The 22,750-nt window shown below is 41.1% G+C and overlaps 1 protein-coding gene across 1 annotated transcript in view; it reads left to right on the top strand.

Moving 5' to 3' along the window:
• Window positions 1-22,750, top strand: part of astn1 (astrotactin 1) — a 2,838,691-nt gene that overhangs the window by 1,881,971 nt on the left and 933,970 nt on the right. The window contains exon 12 of the mRNA XM_063063753.1: window positions 5,096-5,262. Within this exon, the coding sequence (XP_062919823.1) occupies window positions 5,096-5,262 (167 nt within the window). The remainder of the gene's footprint in view (window positions 1-5,095; window positions 5,263-22,750) is intronic.

Here is a 22,750-nt window from a genome sequence, read left to right as displayed (position 1 = left end):
TTTAAAGACTATGATTGTATCAGAATGTGTTGCTACTTTTCTTTGGCCCAAATTGAATTTCCATCCAGACTGAAATATGAAAGCATCCATTCAGAACTGTAAAATTAAAGTAGTAAGAAAGCTTCATCAACTTAATTCATGCAGCTATGATCCTTGCAATATCAAGAATATACTCACAGAATGATGGCACCTACAAAAAAAATTGAGGTAAATGCAAACAGGAATTGCACATGTGTATGACTTAGAGTTACAGTATCCAAGTGAATGCATGAAAGAAAATAGGAGCAATTATCTATAAGCTCATGCTGCTGCATCAAGATATGTGAACGCATTATCTTTGTATACAGCTTTGTAGCAATTTTGTTGAGCTTTGTGCTAATTCATATCTAGATAGTGTGGGTAAAGAATGAAAGTTTCAGTGCAACATAGGGATCAAATAGAATTGGAAATGGAGAAAATGACTTTTGTCTACATTGGAGACCAAATACAGAGTGACACCCAAGCACACCAGGTCAGAAAATGGAGGGATGGAGAGGAAGATAATATGATAGATATTCGATTCTATCTCATGTTTGCTGAGCTTGTTTTCTAAATAGCAGCTGCTATTTGAAAGGTCACAAGCAGTTATAAATAAACCTTCAACTACATTGCTTTGTTTAACTTCTAGTTGCAAATGGAAGACAGTTTTCATTTCTTAAAATGTAAATGGGAAGCACTCTCTATAGAACAGATTTGTAAATATGCTCTTTACTTTGAAGATGCTCAGCTGTAAAGAATCACTGAATTTTCAAATTTGCTCAAGAGTAGAGTATAAGACAATGGGTTGTTTAATTTGGGTTGTTTCAAACAAAGAAGCTGACTCTTAAGTTGCTTAGTTCAAGGAAGCTTGCAGAGCAGATGGATAATATCATTTTAGCATATCAATAACTGATGCGTTTATAGCTGGAAGAGTTTTATATGCTCAGTAGTTAGCTTTTCACCATTAATGGTAGCTAGCTAAGATCTATGTCTCTGAAAATGCTGAGAGTCTTATTTGTATTAAAAGGATATCTCAGATATACTTTTAACACAATGGTCTACAAGCATTTTTGTGAAGTCATGAAGCTGAAATGGGTACAAATGTAGAGAGCTGTTCAGGCTTATTAGGAATAGGGTAAGGAACATCAAGAATCTGGAAGAGCTAGAACCCATTCCTCCAACTTTGTTTCCTGCGATAGATAACATGATTGTCATTATCTTTGGTATGGCTTTTTAGTTTTTAGGTATTGAACCTATGATTTGGGAATACTTTGCCCTTTTTGGTTCATGTTTTATCCTTTGTGTTTAATATTTTAGGTTTTGGAAATGGATTGTGTTTTAGAAATGGTTTGTAATTGGGAAATGTTTCAAATAGAAATAATCTATCAGCTTTAAATGCACTTGTGGATTTAAACATGTATCATTGTAAATAAATGAACTGTGTTTTAGCTACTTTTGTTCACTGGAAGTCTCTTTGGTAGTGAGCAGGGGCTCCCACTGCTTGAATTGTGAGTATTTGCAGCTAAACTCGCCATGGAGATTAAACAGGAAAGTAAACTAGTCTTTGAAGATTGGGGAGTTATATCCAATGGGGTTTAAAGCATTCATTAGAGTTTTGAACCTCTCTGTAAGCAAACCAAATACCATCACAGCAGATGTCAGGGCCAGTAAGGGCAGGAGCAAGTAATAAATGTGATGGGGCAGATAATTTGAAGTGTATGTATTTTAATGCTAGGAGTATTATGGATAAAAGTGAGCATGTATCAGTACGCAGAAATATTATTGAGAGATGAACAGGAATGAGTGTGTATCCCCCTCAGCGGGCTCATATAGAAGCTTGGCTCTTTGTCGGCATCACTGACAGCCGCAGAACTCAGCGGTGGGAAAGCCACCTTTCATGAACAATAGGCATCCAGGGTTGGTGTGATTTGGGATTCAACCAAACAGGAACGTTATGGTGTTCCGATTAAAGAAACCTCAGTATGAGCGAATGCTGCATAAATACTGCCCATACACAATTGTCGGTCGGCAAGAAATAACAAATTGTACCCCACATACAGTTATAAAGAAAGTATATTTACAAATTTACAAATTATCGAACAGTTAGTAGGAAAAAGAAAAGGGGGAAAAAAATAAAAAGGGCCCATTACAATAAATCGGTCTAACCACTCATCGTTGGAGCTCATCTTGATAGTCTTTTACTTGTGCACCAGATCCAAGGTCTGCATGAAAGAACACACCACATTATGAACATCACTCAAAATCCATCTCAATCAAATGGGCTCTCTCTGGAGTACTGGCCCTTCCTCTTTGGAGCTATTCATCTGCACAAAGCACCTTGTGCATTGCGGACGCTCCTTCCCACAGCATCCTCAGCCTTCTTCCTTCCTGTCCTCTCCGCAGCTTCCACCAAAAAGACCCCGAACCCCCCACCCTAGTGTCTGTCACAAAGCTCTCTCTGCCCGGCTTTCTCTGGAACCTTCTCCCACTTCCACCACCCTGATGTTCAACATTCCTAAGTTGGACATCACAGCCCCTTATCTTTACCTGAAACTCAAGCATGCTATCAGCAAGACACACTGCTTCTACAGAAAACTACTAAGTGAAATACCCTACAGCCTTAGCAGTAAAAATCTTAACCAGGACGGTACAGTTGCTTAATATTCCAGGGTTTGGATGTTTTAAGAAAGAAAGAGAGGAAGGTAAAAGAATTGTGGGAGCTGGAGTTGTACTAATAATCAGGGATAATATCATAAATGGGTGTGTTAGTAAGTTTGCAGATGATACAAAGACTGACAAGTGTTGTGGATAGGATAGATGACTGCTAAAGAATAGAGTGGAATTTTGATCAGTTGTAGATATGAATGGAGAAATGGCAGATGGAGTTTAACCTGAACATCCGTCAAGTATTGCACCTTGGTAGGTCAAATGTAAAGTGGAAACAGTACACTGTTAATGGCAAGACCCTTAACTGTGTTGAAGGGCAGAGGAATCTTGGGGTTCCTGTTCATAACTCTTTGAAAGTGGCTATACATATGGTTAAGAAGGTATATGGCATGCGTGCCTTTATTAGTTGAGGCACTGAATTCGAAAGTCATGAAGTTATGTTGCAGGTTTATGAAACTCTAGTTAGGTCACATCTGGAGTATTGAGTTCATTTCTAGTCACTGTACTATAGGAAGGATGTTGAGGCTTTGGCGAGGATGCAGAAGAGATTTAGCAGGATGCTACCTGGATTAGACAGCACGTGCTGTCATCAGAGGCTGGACAAACTAGGGTTGTTGGCTCGAAGCAGCAGAGACTGAGTGAAGATTTGACAGAGGCATGAGATGCATAGATAGAGTTAACAGACAGTATATTTTTCCCAGGGTTGAAATGTCTAACAGCAGAGTGGCATGCATTTCAGGTGAGAGGGAATAATTTCAAGGACTTTTGAGGAGCAACGCACACAAAATGCTCGAGGGACACGGCAGGCCAGGCAGAATCTGTGAACAAATGAATAAACAGTTGATGTTTCAGGACAAGTGACACAGATATGAACAGCAAGCTTATTTACATAGAGAATGAATGTTGGGTGCCTGGAATGCACTACCTAGGGTGGTGGTAAAAGCTTATAATTTGGGACTTCTAAAGGACATTTAGATGGGCTCAGGACTTTGAGAAAAATGGAAGGATATGGACCTTTTAGGCAATAGGGACTAGTTTAGTTGACCATTTGCTTTCTGATATAATTGGTTCGGCATGGCATTGTAGACCAAAGGGCCTGTTCCTGTGCTGTACTGTCCAATGTTGCAGAAATATTTTTGTTGATTCTGGCCAACTTTTGAAACATTTCTTCCTAGTGGAAACCACAGGGAGAATTAAAGAATAAAATTTGAAATACATTTCAAATCAAGGTGAAATGTTTGCAAGTTGCTGGAGGAACTCGTTGGGTCATGCAGTATTTCAGGAGGCACAGGGATCGTTGATGTTTCAGACTGAGAATCTGCTTTGGGACTGAAGTTTATGTGATTGTTTCCTGAAGCAGAGCACCACTCAGTGTGACTGGCAGCCTGGCAAGGTGATGGAGAGGAACGCATTTTTACCGATTAAACTTTCACCTGTGACATGACATTTGGGAACATGAGTAGGTCAGTCAGCTACCTGAGCACCTTCAATTATTCAATTCAATTGCAACTGGTTTGCACCTTGATTCTTTTTTTTAACTGGGAAGGCCGGTGTAATAGTGGCTGCTGGCTGATACAGGGCAGGATATGCATGTCAGTAGGGTGAAAAAAATGACCCAAAGCAAAGAAGGTCAGATGTTGTCAGAGAAGTGTACATGACAGACATATATACTATTGCATTGGCTGGAAGTTCCAGCCAGAGGTTAACAATGGACTGTGAGGCATAAAGTGCGCTTGATAATGAATGTCAATGATTAATGAGAAAGCTAACACTTTGAGCAACATGTAGGAGTGGATTAAAGAACCCAGAACCTGGAAGGTATGGTGGACAATCATTCAAACTTACAATGGAGACTTAATGGGCAAAATGGCTAAATTGTGCTCCTCTGTCTTATGGTCCCTTAAACTTGAGATCTGAAGCTACAAAGTTTGAAAGTATAGACACATAAGTTTACATCCTTGTTTTACTTTGTGACTGTGACTCCAATGTCACTAGAGCCTCTGGTTAATTGGTAGGAAGCATACACTCATACAAGATAAATAATATTTCAGCAATCATACCCTTCAGTTAGATTCTAAACTTACTGCTGTGTGTCCTTTACATTTGATTACCACCCGGAGCACTTTGCTGAGTATATTTATTCAAAATACATAAATGAATGTAACAATGTTTGAGAAAAAACAAACAATAAACATAAATAAGCAAATCTATTAAATAAAGTACCAAGGAGGGTAAAGGATAATTGGGTGATTTGTTATTATAGGCAAAAGAGTAACGTGCTATTCAAGCTGGTAGTCACATTGACTGAAATGGGCAGATCTTTCATCGCAATCATTTTAGTGTTGTACTCAGATAGCATGCTATCTTTTGTTCAATCTGTAATGATTTTACCCATTCTTTATCCCCGCAGTGCCCTTTGGGGCTCAGCCCAATGAAGGATGGCTCTGGCTGTTATGACAGGCACATTGGTATTGATTGTTCGGATGGAATGAACGGAGGTTGTGAGCAACTCTGTCTGCAGCAAACTGTGCCTCTTCCAGATAACCCCTCACTCTACAACATTGTGATGTTTTGCGGGTGAGTCTCCTCTGTTCACTCACTGATTAATTACACCTCAGAAATAAACATGTTGAAATCTTGAGTACAGCTGGTAACAAAAGACAATAAATCTTAAATATTTCATATTACCAGAGGGCATTGTAATTCTGAGTTTACTTTCTGCATTTGAATACATGCTGAAATGCTTTCAAGAGGGGCTTCCATGAAGGGGAACACTCACAAGGCATCAAGGCCCTGATGGCGTACAGGTGGGGCACAGAAAACCTGTGCCAACTGTTACATACCCCGTAACAGGTTAAAAAGGACCAGCAGATATGGACAACACCTTTAGTCTGGGTTTGGTGTTAAAACCACTATCTTTATTAGTATCCACTTATAATGTAGTAACTTAAGCAAGGTAACCAAAAGTTAACAGTGTATATGTGTGCAAATGTAACTCCCAAACTATTGAGCTTGGGGGAAACAAGGCTTAGAATCTTGAGATGGTAAAATATGAAAATTCAGTTCATCCACAGAACAGGTGATGAGAGAGAGATATTTGTAATCCAGGATAAATGTTGAGAGAAGGCAATTACGTCAATATTCCACAGCTTCCATGACAGCAATACAAGATAACAATAGCAGCAGGTTTTATCTCCGAAGTTGTTCCACTCCACACATGAGATATCACCGACAGTGATCTTCAATGAATATCCTTTCAACACAACTGGCACCACACCCAAATTCATCTACGGGTCATCCCAAAGTTGTGGCCACAGGATACTCCAACAGAATCCACGTATGGATTATCACCAACAGTAGCTTGTCACTGAGGTACCGTCTTCAAGTGGTAAACCTACCAACCCAGGCACAGGTTGTTTCCTGCAATCATACACAGGTGGTTTCCACAGAAGGTTACCCCGAACACACAATGTGATAGCCACTTCCAGTTCCACGACATACAAAATAACTCCAACAGTGATTTGCCACAGGGGTGCCTTTCTTCAGTGAACTACCACACCTAAACAAGGGTAACACACAAGTGGTATTCACAAGGTACTCCCCTCACCAGAGAACCCACTCCTGTGGATTAACTAAGTGACCATCACACTTTCGTAGTCAAATGGAAACAAACTCACCCTCACGGGCTCTTAGAGAGAGAGTCCAAACAGTGATCTCTTTATCACTAGGTTACTTCAGTTTCAAACCTATCTCTCCTCTTTTCTCTTCCTGCAAATTTGTTCTAGTTGCAAAAAACATGTGAGAGTCATTTATCAATACTCAGGAATGATCTCAACTCACCCCTTTTGGGCTACTGAAAGTTTAAACCAGGACCTCAATCACTGGTGTCCTTCATTGACCGAATCCATCTTGACTCTGACTGTGTGTGTCTGCGTGTCCTAGTATATTCAAAACAAGCTGCAAAGAAACCATAACATTGATTGTCTATCAAATAACTCCACCTCTCTCTCTCTCTCCCTCTCTCTGTCTTTCCATGGCAACCCAGAAGCTGACAGCAGTAGTCAGTGTCCTTGTAGAAGTGTAAACACGAACTGAAAGGCAGACTCTGCCCCTCTCTCTCTCAGCAGAAATCCAAAAATAAATTTCAGTTCTCTCCTGTGCCTTAAAGTGACAGTCCACAGCAAAAAAAGAATCCTAGACGTACGTAACACAACCAACAGGCCGAAGTGTTCAAGGACATCTTTAATCTCTCACTGCTGTAGCCAAATTTTCCCACTTGCTTCAAAAGGATGAAAATCATACCAGTGCCCAAGAAAAGCAGGGTGAGCTGCCTCAACACTGTCAGTCACATGCACTCACATCTACTGTGAAGACAGCATCTATGGAAAAGAGTAGTCGATGCTTTGGACTGAAACTCTTCAGTAGGACTGGAGAAAAGAAGATGAGGAGTAGAGTTAAAAGGTAGGTGGAGGAGAGGGAGAAACACAAGGTGATAGGTGAAACTGAGAGGGAGAGGGATGAAGTAAAGTTCAGAGAAGTTGATTGGTGAAAGAGATACAGGGCTGGAAAAGGGGGAATCTAATAAGAGAGGATTAAAGGCCATGGAAGAAAGGGGGAGAAGCACCAGAGGGAGACAATGGGCAGGCAAGGAGATAAAGTGAGGGAGGGAATGATGAAAGAGTGACATGGGCGGGGGGGGGGGGGAGGAAATGGGCCATTACCGGAAGTTTGAGAAATCGATGGTATTGCCATCAGGTTGGAGAACACTCCACCCCCCACCAATGACCCCTTCTCCTGTCTTCAACCTTCCTCCCTGGACACCCCACCCTGCCACCCTGGTCTTCTGCCTGCTCTGGATCATTTCATTGCCAAATGCCGAAGGGACATCAGCCGTCTCAACTTCAACACTCCTTTCTCCAATATCAGCCTCACTCCTTGCAAAGGCTGTGCTCTCCACTCCCTCTGCACTAATCCTAATCTCATCATCAAACCTGCAGATAAGGAGTGTGCTGTATTAACCTGTTGTACTGACCTCTACCTTGCTGAGGCCCAGTGACAACTTTCTAACACCTCCTCATATTTGTCCCTCAAATAAGACCCCACTATGGAGCACCAGGCCATTGTCTCCCACACCATCACTAACAGTATTAGCTCTGGGAATCTCCCATCCACTGCCACCAACCTCATAGTTCCTGCACCCCACACCTCCTGTTTCTACCTCCTACCCAAGATCAACAATCAGACTTGTCCAGGTAGGCCCATTGTTTCAGCTTGTTCCTGCCCCACTGAACTCACATCTGCATACCTCAACTCTGTTTTATTCCCCCTAGTTCAGTCCCTTCCTACCTACATCTGTGACACTTCAAATGCTCTGGATCATTTCAATAATTTCAAGTTCCCTGGCCCCATAATCTTATTTTTACTATGGATGTCCAGTCTCTATACTCCCCCGTCCCCCACCAGGAAGGCCTCAAAGCTCTTCATTTCTTTCTGGACACCAGAACCAACCAGTTCCCCTCCACCACTACTCTCCTGTGCTGAGCAGAACTTGTCCTCAATCTTAATAATTTCTCCATTGGCTCCTCCCACTTCCTTCAAACAAAATGTCTAGCCATGGGCACTCACATGGGTACCAGCTGTGCCTGCCTTTTTGTTGGCTGCGTGGAACAGTCTATGTTCCAAGCCTGTGTTGGCAGCTGTTCCCCCACTTTTCCTATGTTATGTCAACAACTGCATTGGTGCTGCTTCCTGCACCCATGCAGAACTCGTCAACTTCATCCACTTTGCCTCCAACCTCCACCCTGCCCTCAAATTTACCTGATCCATTCCTGACACCTCCCTCCCCTTTCTTGTTCTCTCTGTCTCTACCTCTGGAGACAGCTTATCTAATGATATCTATTATAAACCCATCGACTCTCACCGCTACCCAGACTATACCTCTTCCCGCCCTGTTACTTGTAAAAGTGCCATCCCCTTCTCTCAATTCCTCCACCTCAGCAGCATCTGCTCTCAGGATGAAGATTTTCATTTTAGAATGAAGTCCTCCTTCAAAGAAAGGGACTTCACTTTTTCCACTATCAATGCCACACTCAACCGCATCTCTCCTATTTTACGCATGTCTGCTCTCACCCCACCCTCCCACCACCCTACCAAGTTTAGAGTTCCTCTTGTCCTCATCTACCACCCCACCAGCCTTCACGTCCAGCACATGATTCTCCGCAACTTCCACCATCTCCAACTGGATCCCACCACCAAGCACATATTTCCCTTCTTCCCACTTTCTGCTTTCCACAGGGATCGCTCCCTTGTCCATCCGACCCTCCCCACTGATCTCCCTCCTAGCACTTATCCTTGAAAATGGAACATTTGCTACACCTCCTCGCTCAGTACCATTCAAGGCTCCAAACAGTCCTTCCAGGTGAATCAACGCTTAGTCTGTGAGCCTGTTGGGGTCATATACTGTGTCCGGTGCTCCCGGTGTGGCCTCCTGTATATCAGTGAGAACCAACGTAGATTGGGAGACCACTTTGCTGAGCACCTATGCTCCATCTGTCAGAAAAAGTGGGATCTCCCAGTGGCCACCCATTTTAATTCCACTTCCCTTTCCCATTCCAATATGTTTATCCATGGCCTTTTCTACCGTCACACTCAGGATGGAGGAACAGCACCTTGTATTCTATCTGTGTAGCCTCCAACCTATATCTGCTTGCCTGCCCATTGCCTCCCTCTGGTGCTCCTCCCCCCCTTTTCTTTCTTTCATGGGCTTCTGTCCTCTCCTATTAGATCCCCCCCTGCCCCAGCCTAGTATTACTTTCACCAATCAATTTCCAAGCTCTTTACTTCACCCCTGTCCCTCTCAATTTCACCTATCACCTTGTGTTTTTCCTTTCCCTCCCTCTACCTTTTAACGCTACTCCTCATCTTTTTTTCTCCAGTCCTGCTGATAGGTCTCTGCTTGAAACGTCGACTATACTCTTTTCTATCGATGCTGCCTGGTCTGCTAAATTGCTCCAGCATTTTGTATATTACTTGAAATTTCCAGCATCTGCAGATTTTCTCTTGTATTTACTGTGATGAAGTTCTTTGAGAGGTTGGTCATGGCCAGAAAAAGCTCCTGCCTAAGCAAGTACCTAGACCCACTGCAATTTGCCTATTGCCAGAACAGTTTTACAGTGGATTCAATCTCACTAGTTTGTCATGACCTTCAATCACCTGGGCTCATCGTTCAACCTCATCATACCCTCAATACTAATCAACAAGATCCAAAACTTGGACCGCTGTACCTCCTTCAGCAACTGGATCCTTGACATCCTCATTGGGAGACTACAGTCAGTGAGGATCGGAAATACACCTCCTTGCTTACAATTAACCCCAGCACACCTCAAGGATGCATTCTTGGTACACTGCTTGACTCTCTCTACATCCATAACCGTGTGGCTAGGAACAGCTCAAATGCCATCTAAGATTTGTAGGTGACTCAATTATTGGTCAAATTTCAGATGGTGAGGAGGCAGGGCACAAGAGCGAAATTGGTTAGCTGGTTCAGTGGTATATTAACAACAACTATGCATTCAACGTCAGTAAGACCGAGGGATTTATTGTCGACCAGGAAGGTGAAGTTGAGGGAAGACTCCAGTCCTCATAGAGGGATTAGAAGTGAAAAGGCTGAGCAGTTTCAAGTTCCTGGATGGCAACATCTCTGAAGATCTATCCTGGGCCCAACATATTGTTGCAATTACAAAACCTCTCACATATATCTGCAGATGTACTGTGGAGAGCATTCTAACTGGTTGCATTACCGTCTGGTATGGAGTGGTGACTGCACAGGATCAGGAAAAGCTGCAGAAAGTTGAAAGCTCAGCCAGCTCCATTATGGGCACTAACCTCCCTAGTATAGGGGACATCTTCAAAAGGCAAGGCCTCAACATGGCAGCATCCAATGACCTCCATCACCTAGGACTTGCCCTCTTTTCATTGTTGCCAATAAGGAGGTGCTACAGGAGCCTAAAGACACGCACCCAACACAATGAGGAACAGATTCTTCCCCACCAACATCAAATTTCTGAATGGACAATGAACTCATGTAAACTACCTCAATATATTTTTTGTTTTTTTTCCTCTTTTTGCACTATTTATTAATTTTTAATATATTTCTTACTGTCAGTTATTATTGTTTATTACTATGTATTGCAATGCTCTGCAGTTGCAAAACATCAAATTGATGACGTAAGACAGTGATATTAAATCTGATTCTGAACTCTTAAAGATGTTTCGCACTGAATTTTAACATTTAAAATGGAACTTGCAACATTAATCCATGAGGTACAAAGTTAATAAAGGCAAAACCAGTTTAAAAGGATTGCTTGTCGAGTCTTATTGTCTTTTGTATTTTCACCTTTGAAATTAAAGGAAATAATTATGAAAGGAAATGATATGCAGTCTTTGAAAATATGGAATTGTCAGTGCTTATCGCACTATACCAATAACTCAAGATTGCAAGATTAAAGCTCTCATAATTTAAACTTGCAACCTCGGCATGAAAATAAATTAATAAGAAAATAGCTGGAAACCTCTTGCTTCTTTAATGCCCTTCACAAAGGGAATCTGTCGACTATTGGTCATTGGTCTGGATGCAACTCAAAATGTATAGTTCTCTCTAATGCCCCTTTGAATTGGCCAAGCTTGCTGGAATTTAATCAGATCACTTTGTCACATAATACAAGTGCTCATAGCTTAAACTAGTTTGGCAGGGAATGGAAACCAGAGAACCATCAGAAAATGGAGAGGTAGGAAGATGTCAGGGCCAGTAATAACAGGCAGGAGCAAAGCAATAGATGCAATGGGATGGACAGTTCGAAGTGTGTGTATTTTAATGCTAATAGAATTATGGGTAACATGGATCTGTAAATGGAAATATGATATTGTGGCCATTACAGAGACTTGACTGAGACAGGGACAGGAATAGTGCTGAATGCTCAGGGGTTTCAACTATTTTTCTTTTGACAAGACAGAGGAAGGTTAAAGAGGTGGTTGGGGGGTGGAAGTTGCACTAATAATCAGGGACAATAGCAGAGCTGCACTCAGAGGGAGCATAAATGAGGATTTGTCTACTGTGTCTACATAGATCAAACTCAAAAATAAGAAGGTATCAATCATGCTGATGGGATTGTGATACAGACCCCCAGGAGCCACTGAGACATTGAAGAAGAGATATGTTTTGGGGGCTTCAACTTTCCTAATATAAACTGGGACCTTCTTTATGTAGAGGTTTTGATTGGGCAGAATTTGTTTGGTACATCCACGGGGGTTTCTTAGATCAATATGTAGATTGTCCAACAAGAGGAGGGGCTGTACAGGACTTCGTTTTGTGCAACAAACCGGAATAGGTGACTGATATTTCAGTGGGTGGGCGGGTAGGGAACAGTGACCATAATTCCTTGAGTTTAAAGATGGCTATAGATAAGGATAAGTATGGACCTTGCGAGAGAATATTAAATTGGAGCAGGGCAAAATATGAGAGCCTTAGATGGGAACTAGGGTAAGTTATTTGGGAACAGCTGTTTTTGATTTGTGCAAAGTGTTTAAAGACCATCTGTACAGAGTACAGGAGAGTTATGTTCCATTCAGAAGGAAAGTCAAGGATGACAATGTTAGTGCCGGGAGGAGATGAATCTGGTCAAGAAGGAACAGTATGTAAATATTAACAACCTAGAATCAGACAGAGCTCTTGAAGATGATACCAAAGCCAGAAAAGATATCAAGGGAATTAGGAAAGCCTGGAGGGGCCATGAAATCACCTTGGCAAGTGGGATTAAAGAGACATTCTCCACAAACAGTGCCTTGAAAAAGTATTCAGCCCCACAACTATTTTCATTGTTTACCATCTCTTTTTTAAAAATTTGAAATGTAATAAAGTAGGATTTTTGACCTAATCTACAAAATATTGTGCATCATATAAATCAATAGAAAAATTCCAAAGCTTGTTAACAATTTATTAAAAAGTAAAAATCAAAATTGTGAAACTGATAAAATATTCATCCCCCTGGTAATTACTTGACTAACTTTCGTCAGGTGCAATACTGTACATTACCTTACCAAATCACCCAAATTTATTGATGTAGAAAATTGGAGGATCACCTGTTTTCAATTAATTCAAAAGAATAAATACCCCCTCTCTCTGTGAGGTTCAACGGTATGGTAGGTTTTCAACATACCAAACCAAAATGAAGACAAAAGAGCATTTAAGACAAGTCAGGAATGATAATAAAGAAGCACAAAGCTGAGGAAGGATATAAGACCATCTCAAAGGCACTGAACATATTTCAGAGTCCATTGTGAAAAAGTTAAAAAGATATAAAATCACAGCCACCCTGCTTAAGTCAGGCTGCGTCTTTAAACAGCCTCTGGAGAAAGATGACACTTGTAAGAGAGGCTACTGTGTCAGCAACAGTCACTCTGAGTGAGCTTCAGTAGTCAACAGATGCAACTGCAGAAGACACTCATGGCTCCACAATCTCTAAGGCGTTGCACAGAAAGGATACTAATGGAAAAGTGGCAAGGAAGAATCCCTGGCTAAATAAAAAAGCATATTTCTGATTGTAAAGTCTTTGCACAGCATTGCTTAAAAGACACTGTAAACATGTGGAAGAAGAGTTTGTGTTCAAATGAGTCTAAAGTGGAACTTTTTGGATTTAGCACTAAGTGCAACTTGAAAAATTGGAAAAATGAGGATGGTGGAGGATAGTTGTATTTCAAAATGATGTGAAAATGAATGCTTCTATATACTGTGAGATCCTGGATAAAAATCTGCTAGATTCTGACAGAAAGCTTAAACTAGGGAAGAAGCTGATCTTTCAGCAAGACAACAACCCAAAACACACTGCTCGTGCAACCATACAGAGGCTTCAAATGAAGAAAATTGATGCCTTTGAGTGGCCCAGTCAGCACTGACCTTAATCCAATCGAACATCTCTGGTAAGACCTCAAGATTGCTGTCCACCACCGCTCCCCAACTAAACTGGCACAGCTTGAGTAATTTAGCAAGGAAGAATGAGAAAATCTTGATCCAAATAGAGACTTATCCAAAAAGACCCCTAGTTGTAATGGCTCTGAGAGATGGTGTAACTAAGTGCCAAGCAAAGAGGGATGAATACTTTTGAACTGCTGACATTTCCGTTTTTGAATTTTTACTTTTTCATGCTTTGCAATATTGTTTTTGTGCTGTGTTGTGGAAAAGGAGTATCTGATTCATAAAAAGAAATTCTCAGTTAAATTGATCAAAATCCCTGGTTGCAATATACATTTATGTGAACAAATGGTTTGAGGCTGAATATTTTTTCAAAGCACTGTACATCAAAAGAATAACTCGGGAGAGGGCAGAACCACTGAAAGATAAAGGAGACTCCTTTGCTTGAATGTGGAGGATTTGGGTAAGGTTCTTAATGAGTAATCAAAGTAGAGCTTTGACCAGCGACCAATCTGAATGTTGGAAGATTGAGTGGAGGAGTTTCATACAGGTCCACTGCCAAGTAGAGGAGGGGAGCAGCTGGTTGCAGTAGCTTAATAGAGCTTTGACCAGTGACCAAACCAATGTTTGTGATTGATTAATAAGAACAAATTAAAGGAAGGCAGGGGCAATCGCAGTGGCCATCATCTGAGTGGACAGAGTCGGAGTGATGATCCTGAGGCTTTAACTCTTAAAGGCTTCATTCAGAGAAAGCGATAAACAAGTTCAAGGTTAAGTTGTTTTTTTCTTTGTCTCCTTCCCTTCTTAATATCTGCGCAGCTAGGACAGTAGAGATGCCGGGCAGGTTAGCGAAAAGCTCCTCTTGCGAGATGTGCGAAGGCAGGGAGACATTCAATGAGCCCGACAACTACAGTTGGGAGAAGTGCATCCAGCTGTACTTCTAACAATCTGCATGAGGGAGTTGGAGCTGGAACTGGATGAACACCGGATCATTCAGGCGGCTGAAGGGGTGATGGATAGGACATACATAGAGATAGTTACACACAAGGTGCAGGACACAGGAAACTGGGTGGCACAGGAAAGGGGCTAATGAGCCAGTGCAGAGTACCCCTGTGGCTATCTACCTCAACAACAGGTATATCACTTTGGATATAGTTAAGGGAGGTGGGAGGGGTTGACCTAACAGAGGAGAGTCCCTGCCACTGGGTCTGGCTCTGTGACTCAGAAGGGAAAGTAAGGCGGGGGGGGGGCGGAGGGGAAGGCACATTGTGGTTCAAAGTAAAGTTAATTATCAGAGTACATACATGTCACTACATACAACCCTGAGATATTTTTTTCTGCAGGCATACTTAGCAAATCTATAGAACAGTAACTGTAAACAGGATCAATGGACAATAAACGGTGCAAGTGCAAATATGAATAAATGGCAAAAAATGAGCATGAAATAACAAGATAAATAATCCTTACAGTGAGGCCATCATTTGTGGGAACACCAGAAATAGAATGAGTGTAGTTATCCCCTTTTCTTCAAGAGCTTGATGGTTGAGGGGTAGTAACTGTTCTTGAACCTGGTGGTGCAAGTCCTGAGGCTCCTGTACCTTCTATCTGATGGCAGCAGTGAGGAAAAGAGCATGGCCTGGGTGGTGAGATTTTTTGATAATGGATGCTGCTTTTCTACAATAGGGGACAGGGGATTTGTTAGTTAGAGGAATGGACAGAAGGTTCTGTGGGAAAGAACGAGATTCCCAGATGGTATGTTGATTCGTGGATGCCAGGGCCTGGGATATCTCAAATTTGCTGATGTTATGAAGATAGGTAGAGGGGCAGGTAGTTTTGAGAAAGTAGAGAGGCTACGGAAGTACAGACTGATTTGGAGAATAGGCAAAGAAGTGGCAGATGCAATACAGTGTTGGGAAGTTTATGGTCATGCACTTTGTTAGAGGAAATGAAAGGTTAGACTGTTTTCTAAATGGAGAAAAAATACAAAAAACAGAGGTGCAAAGGAACTTGATAGTCCTTGTGCAGGATTCTCTGAAGGTTAATTTGCTGGTTGAGTCTGTGGTGAAGAAGGCAAATGTGTTGTGAACATTCATTTCAAGAGAACTAGAATATAAAAGCAAGCATGTAAAGTTGAGCACTGGAAAGGTCTCACTGACAGTATTGTGAGCAGTTTTGAGCCTCTTATCAAAGAAAGGATGTGCTGAAACCAGAGAGGTTTCAAAGGGGTTCACGAAAATGATTCGAGGATTGAATGGATTGCCTTGTGAAGAGCGTTTGATGGCTCTGGATATGTAATCACTAGAATTCAGAACAATGAAGGTGACCCCATTGAAACCAATCGACTGCTGAAAGGCCTTGATAGGGTTGGAGATCCTGCAGCAAGCCATGATGGCCTTCCTCACTGTCCACTACACGCCCAACCTTAGTATCATCTACAAATGTGCTGAGCACGTTATTATCCAGGCTATTGATATAGGTAACAAGCAACAATGGATCCAGCACTGATCCCTGCAGCACTTCACTGGTCACAGGTCTCAGGTCTGGGAGGCAACCATCTACTACCACTCTCTGGCTTGTCCCACGAAGCGAATGTCCAATCCACTTTACAGCTTCATCTTGAATGCCGAGTGGTTGAACCCTCTTGATCAATCTCCATGTTGGGCCCTGTCAAAGGCCCTGTTAAATCCATGTAAACAACATCCACTACCTAGTTTTCATCAACATTCCTGTTGACCGCTTCGAACATCTCTAAGTTTGTTAAGGCATGACCTGCCATGCAAAAAACCATTCTGACCATCCATGATCCCTGTCTATCCAAATACTCGTATATCAAGTACCTTAGAATACCTTCCACTACAGATGTCAGGGTCAATGGCCTATAATTTCCTATTTATTTTTAGAGCCTTTTTTAAATAGCAGAACAACATTGGCTATCCTCCAAGCCTCCAGTACCTCACCTGTCATTGAGGATGATTTGAATATCTGTGTTGGGGCTAAGGTAATTTTTACACTTGCCTTGCACGCAGTCTGAGGGAACAGCTTGCCAGGCCCTGCAGACTAATCCACGCTAATTTGCCTCAAAACAGCAAACACCTCCTCCTCTGTAATGTATATAGAGTCCATGAAGTTGATGCCACTTTGCCTCACAATCTATAGACTCTGTATCTGTTTCCAGAACTGTTGCTAAAACTTCATTTACAATCACCCCCATCTTTTTTGGCTCCATGCATGAATTACCACTCTGACCTTCCAGAGGACCAATTTTGTCCTTTGCAATTCTTTTGCTCTTAACCTGTCTCTGGAATCCCTTAGGTTTCTCTTTCACCTTGTCTGCTAAGGGAAGCTCATGCTTCCTATTAGCCCTCTTGATTTATTTACATGTCTTCCTGCATTTCTTATACTCCATTAGCAGCTCATTTGTTCCTACTTGCTTATACTTGCAATGCACCTCCTATTTTTTCTTAACCAGGGCCTCAATATCTCTTTAAAATCAAGCTTCCACAAACCTGTTACCCTTGCCTTTTATTCTGACAGGAATTGTGCTCTTAAAATTTCACTTTTGAAGTCCTCCCACTTACCAAGTACACCTTTGCCAGAAAACAGTCTGTCCCAATCCACATTTGCCAGATCCTTTCTAATAACATCAAAATTGGCCTTTCTCCAGTTTAGAATCTCAACCCATAGACCAGACCTATCTTTTTCCATATTTACTTTCAAATTAATGGAATTATGATCACTAGATGTGAAATCTTCCCCTACACAGAAACTTCTGTCACCTGCCCTGTCTCATTTCCAAATAGCGGATCAAGTATCACGCAGTGTCTCATTGGGACTTCTATGTACTAATGAAGGAAACTTTCCTGAATACATTGGACAAACTCTATCCCATCTAGCCCTTTTACAGTCCTGGTCAATATGTGGAAAGTTACAATCACCTAGTATAACATCCTTTTATTTCTTGCGACCATCTGTGATCTCTGTACAAATTTGTTCCTCAAAATCCCTCTGACTGTTGGGTTGTCTGTAATACAGTCCCATTAATGCGGTCGTACTTTTCTCAGTTCCAGCCATAATGCCTAACAATATGAGTTTTCCTTCTGACCTGACTGAGCACTGCTGTGACATTTTCCTTCACTGGTCTACGTGATCTTTTAATGCCTCTCAATTTGTCACATTTAAAACAATGAACCTTGGAATAATGAGTGGCCAGTCCTCTCGTTCTGCAACCAAGTCTCACTAATGGTTACAATATCATATATCCATGTGTTGATCCATACCCTGATCTCATCTACCTTTTTTACGATACTTCTTGCAGAGCCTGATGATTTACCCCAGGTTATTGAGAAAGGCAAGAGAAGAGAATTCTGGGACCTTGACCGATACCTTCATTTCCTCTCTAGCCAAGGGCAAGATCCCGGAGGACTAGCATGTAACTAGTTTTGTTTCATTATTCAGGAAGGGAACCAGAAATAATCCTGGAAACTATAGAATGGTCCTAGAAACTAGTCTTACATCAGTGGTGTGGAAGTTACTGGAGAGAATTCTTAGGGATATGTTTTACGAGCAGTTGGAAAACCATGGCCTAATTGGGGAGAGCCAGCATGGCTTTGTGCTGGGCAAGTTGTGTCTGACTAATTTGATTGAATTTTTTGATAAAGTGATGAGCATGATTGTTGTTGTCTACATGGACTTTAGTAAGGCATTTGACATGATCCCTCATGGGAAGCTCATCCAGAAGATTAAGATGCGTGGGTTGCATGATGTTATGTGTTTAATTATATATAGATAAATTTTCCATTTGAATTCAGAACTGGCTTGTCCATAAAAGACAGGACAGTGGTCGAAGGGATTTATTCTAGCTGGAGGACTGTGATTAGTGGTGTTATGTAGGGATCTGTACTGGACCTCCGCTGTTTGTGATGTAAATAAGTAACCTGGATAAAAATGTGCATGGGTGGGTTAATAAGTTTGCAGATGATACAAAGAATGCTGATGTTGTGGATAGCATAGAAGTCCAACAAAGAATACAACAGGATATAGATTAGTTGCAGATATGGCACATGGGGTTTACGACAGTCAAATATGATAGCTCAAAAGCAAAGAGACAGTACACTGTTGAGGGCAAGGTCCTTAACAGTGTTGATAAGCAGAGGGATCTTGGGGTCAAAAATCATCGTTCTCGAAAATAGCTACATAGGTTGAAAGAATGGTGGACAAAGGTAAATGGCATGCTTACGTTTAGTAGTTGAGGCATTGAGTTTAACAGTCAGAATGTTATTTTGCAGCTTTATAAAGCTCTAGTTAAGCCACATCTTCATATTGAATACAATTCTGGGCACACCTTTGCAGAATGGATGCTGAGACTTTGGAGAGGATGAAGAAGAAGTTTATCAAGGTGTTGTCTGGATTAAAGGGCATGTGCTGTAACAAGAGGTTGGACAAACTTTGCTTTTTTTTCACTTGAGAGGTGGAGACTGAGTGGAGATCTGATATTTATAAGATTATGAGAGGCATAGATAGAGTAGTCAGACAATATCTTTCTCCAAGCACTGTAATATCTAACTCCAGATGGCGTTTATGGTGATAGAGGTTAATTTCAGGGAGACGTGAGGGGTAATGTTTTTTTTAATCACAGTGAATGGTGGTGAGTGTCTGGAATGTGCTGCCTAGGGTGGTGGTAGAGGCAGATACATTAGAGACTGCTAAGGGGTGTTTGGATAGACACATGGATGTGAGGAAATAAAAGGCTATGAAAGTGTGTATTCAGAATTGATTAGTTTAGTTGGCCATTTGATTACTAATTTTAATTGGTCTAGCACTTCACTGTGGGCCTAAGGACCTGTTTTTGTGCTGTACCTTTCCATAGTGCACTTGTTCCACATGCATACTCAGTGATTACGCATCCCAACAGAAGCAGAAGGCATTGTTTTAAATAACAATGAAACAAAAAGTGAACTAACATTTGTTTCACCATCATTTCTACTAAATATATGTATAATTGTCATCTGAATTAAAAACAGAAAATGTGGTGCATGCTCAGCAGGTCAAGCAGCATCAGTGGAGGGAGAAACCACATTTCAGGATGAATGCTTCTCAGACTGAAAAGTCGGGGAGCAAGTAATTGTTTGGATAGAAAGGAGATGAAGAGAATCAGAGTTCCTGTGCAGCAAAGGAATGTGGCTATTGACCAGTACCTCATCAAAAAGGAGAAGTGAAGAATTAAAATTAAGCACACTGAGCCAGCACGTACGCTTGGAATTGCCACCCTAAACTTGTGAACAGCGTGTTTGTCAGAGAGCTAAAACTTAATTTAGACTGTTATTTGTGCTTCTGTCGATAGTGTTATTAAAGTGTTTGATGTGATAATGTAGGTAATCATGAAATAAACAAGTAAACCCATTAGATGGTCAGCACATCAGCACGGATCATTACCCTTTCCTCTGCCTGCTCATTTATACTGCTGTCTGTTATTGTATTTTCGACATTTTCCCACAACCTGTGCTTATCACTGGAAGGTCTTATCCTTCTGCACACTTTGATTAATGAGTCCTTGGCAATAGCTTCCAGAGTATTACATTGTTACCACAGCCAAGAAAAGGCCAAATAACCTGACCAGTCTTTGCCAGTGTTTTTGCTGCCCAGTCTCCCTCAAACTACTTCATCTGACTGACTCATTTTTGTATTATTCCTGCTCTCCTTATCTAGCGATCCCTGAAGAATCGCTTTGCTATTTTCCTCAGCTGCTATGTGTGATAGTGAGTTTTGCACTGAACTTATTTTTTGGATAAAGCTTTTTCTCCTGGATGACTTACTGATTTGTCAGTGACTATCACATATTTCTGACTCCCAGATTTGGATTTCCTCAAGTGGAAACATCTTTTCATAAAAATCCAATCCTTCCAATCAAACAACCTGTTTACCCCACCTCCACACTTTCAAATCCTGATAACTGCTGCACCTCTCCCCAAAAGATCATTATTCAGGTTGGCCGTTCCACAAATCTGTTGTCCTGCTACCTCTTCATCTCAGTTTGACAACACCCCTTCGTACCTTTGTGACCCCTCTTTTCTTCCAAAACCTGATTTACTTTACACTGAAGCCTAAGGATACTCCATTCATCATGACCTTAATCTTTTATCCTTTATCTTTATGTATCCAAGTAATGAGTTGGTCATAGATGCATGTGACTGTTGTTACCCAGTTCTTTGCATATCATTGAATTTCTCAAGGAGTTTGAGTAAGATGCTATTTAATTCATCACTTTTTGCCCTTGAAAGGTCACCTCAAACTGTTTTTGCCTCAAATTGAGAGCACTCCAACAGAAAATGTAGAATGGTGACGTTAGTGAAGGGATGGAAATATATTTCCAAAGAAGATATATGCATCATCAGTTGGCACATTCCCATGACCTTTCTGACCTTATCCTAAATTGTAGGGATGCTTGGTTTGATCAAAGAAGCCTTCAGAGTCGCTGGTGTGGAATTTTTATGGACTAATTATTGGGACACCTGAAAATTTAGCATAGTGGTTTGGCTATATCTTTGAGTATTATATAGTCTTGAACATTATTGGAGATGCACCTAGCAAGCAGAAACCATTCCAAGGTGCTCCTGAATTGTACATGATGAAAGACTTTATGAGGTCATTAGACAGGATAACTCAGCCCCTGACCTTTGCATGAAACCACTAATCCTGTTTAGTTTCTCATTGGAGATGACCAACCAGACATTGCTGGGGAATCAGCGATGAATAATGATTGACAGATGTGTTGAATGAATAATGTTCGATTTTGGCCCCCACAACAATAGTTTACAGGTTTTATTGCGTGTAGTCATGAACTACTTCACTTTTTAAGAAATTACAAATGGAACTGAACATTGTACAATTTTCCGTGAACATTCTCATATCTGACCTTACAATTAAAGTAAGATGTTTGATCAAGCTCTTAAAAATAATTGGGCTTTGGGCACTGCCTTTAGGAACACTTAGAGCCATACCTTGTAACTGAGGTCAATGCCCACAACAAAGCAAAACATATAGCTTTATGCTCAGCAAGACTTCAAAAATACTTAAATACATGTAGCTTTAGGTCTAGAAGAGTAATCAGGTAACTTTGGGATCTTTGGCTAAAGGACTGTACATTGTTAAAAAAAGGCCCTGGAGTATGTGAGGCCATTTTGACACATAAAATATCATGTTAACCAGTCAAAATGAAATACAGGATAGAAACAAAGTAAATATTTTCTTAAAATGGATGAAATACGAAGTTCAATGGAAATTAGAGTAAAATGATGTTAGAAAATGTGTGGGAGAATTATGAAAGGTGTTAACTGTGCAGAGGGTGGAGGTTGCCAATAAGAGCAGTGAACCTTCATTGTGTGGTTAAACCCTTTCTATTCATGACAGTGCAGGTACTGATCATGATCTTGCCAAAAATATCCCTGCATATGTTTTAGTATACAGTGCAGGTTTATTTTAGGTCAGTAGAGACACGTAATATTTGTGCCACAAAAGTGCCGAAAAATGACCATTTCTGTCAAAAGAGTCAGAAGGGAGTTACCTTCCATCCCAAACATACCAGTGTGCAACAGAAGATCTTCTGAATGGATATTTGGGAGTACACCAGTACAACTACAGCCATGGAAGGAACATTGATTGATAATTGTATAACCAGAGAGCTAAATGGGAAGCAGTTATAAAAGCTATAGCCTGAAAGGTGCAGCATTAAAATCTTGAAGAATCTCTCAAATGATGCATAAGTTGAAGCTGAAGCTCAACCACCAAGGGTTGGTTGAAATGTTGGTCTTCAATATGGCTTCCTTACAGATCACCATTCAACAAAACATTTTGTAAACATTTGGTAGTTTACAAAAGCTAAAGGTAGATGGTACATAGATAAGGAAATTTGCACCACATAAAGTCCTGAAGCCTTAGATATAAATCATGCAGTGAAGTTCTTGGGGTGAAGACATTCTTGGGACTGGGTAATCAGCAATGACTTATTTGAGGACTGCCATTTATTTGCATGGGCAAGGTTCATATTCTGCTCAGCACCTTCCCAGATATAGGTCAATGTTCACTTTAGTCATGTGGTTACAT

The sequence above is a fragment of the Mobula hypostoma genome, chromosome 12 (assembly GCF_963921235.1).
Source record: "Mobula hypostoma chromosome 12, sMobHyp1.1, whole genome shotgun sequence".
Lineage (NCBI taxonomy): Eukaryota > Metazoa > Chordata > Chondrichthyes > Myliobatiformes > Myliobatidae > Mobula > Mobula hypostoma.
The sequence above is the reverse complement of the archived record's forward strand: the minus strand, read 5'-3'. Positions and strand labels throughout refer to the sequence as shown.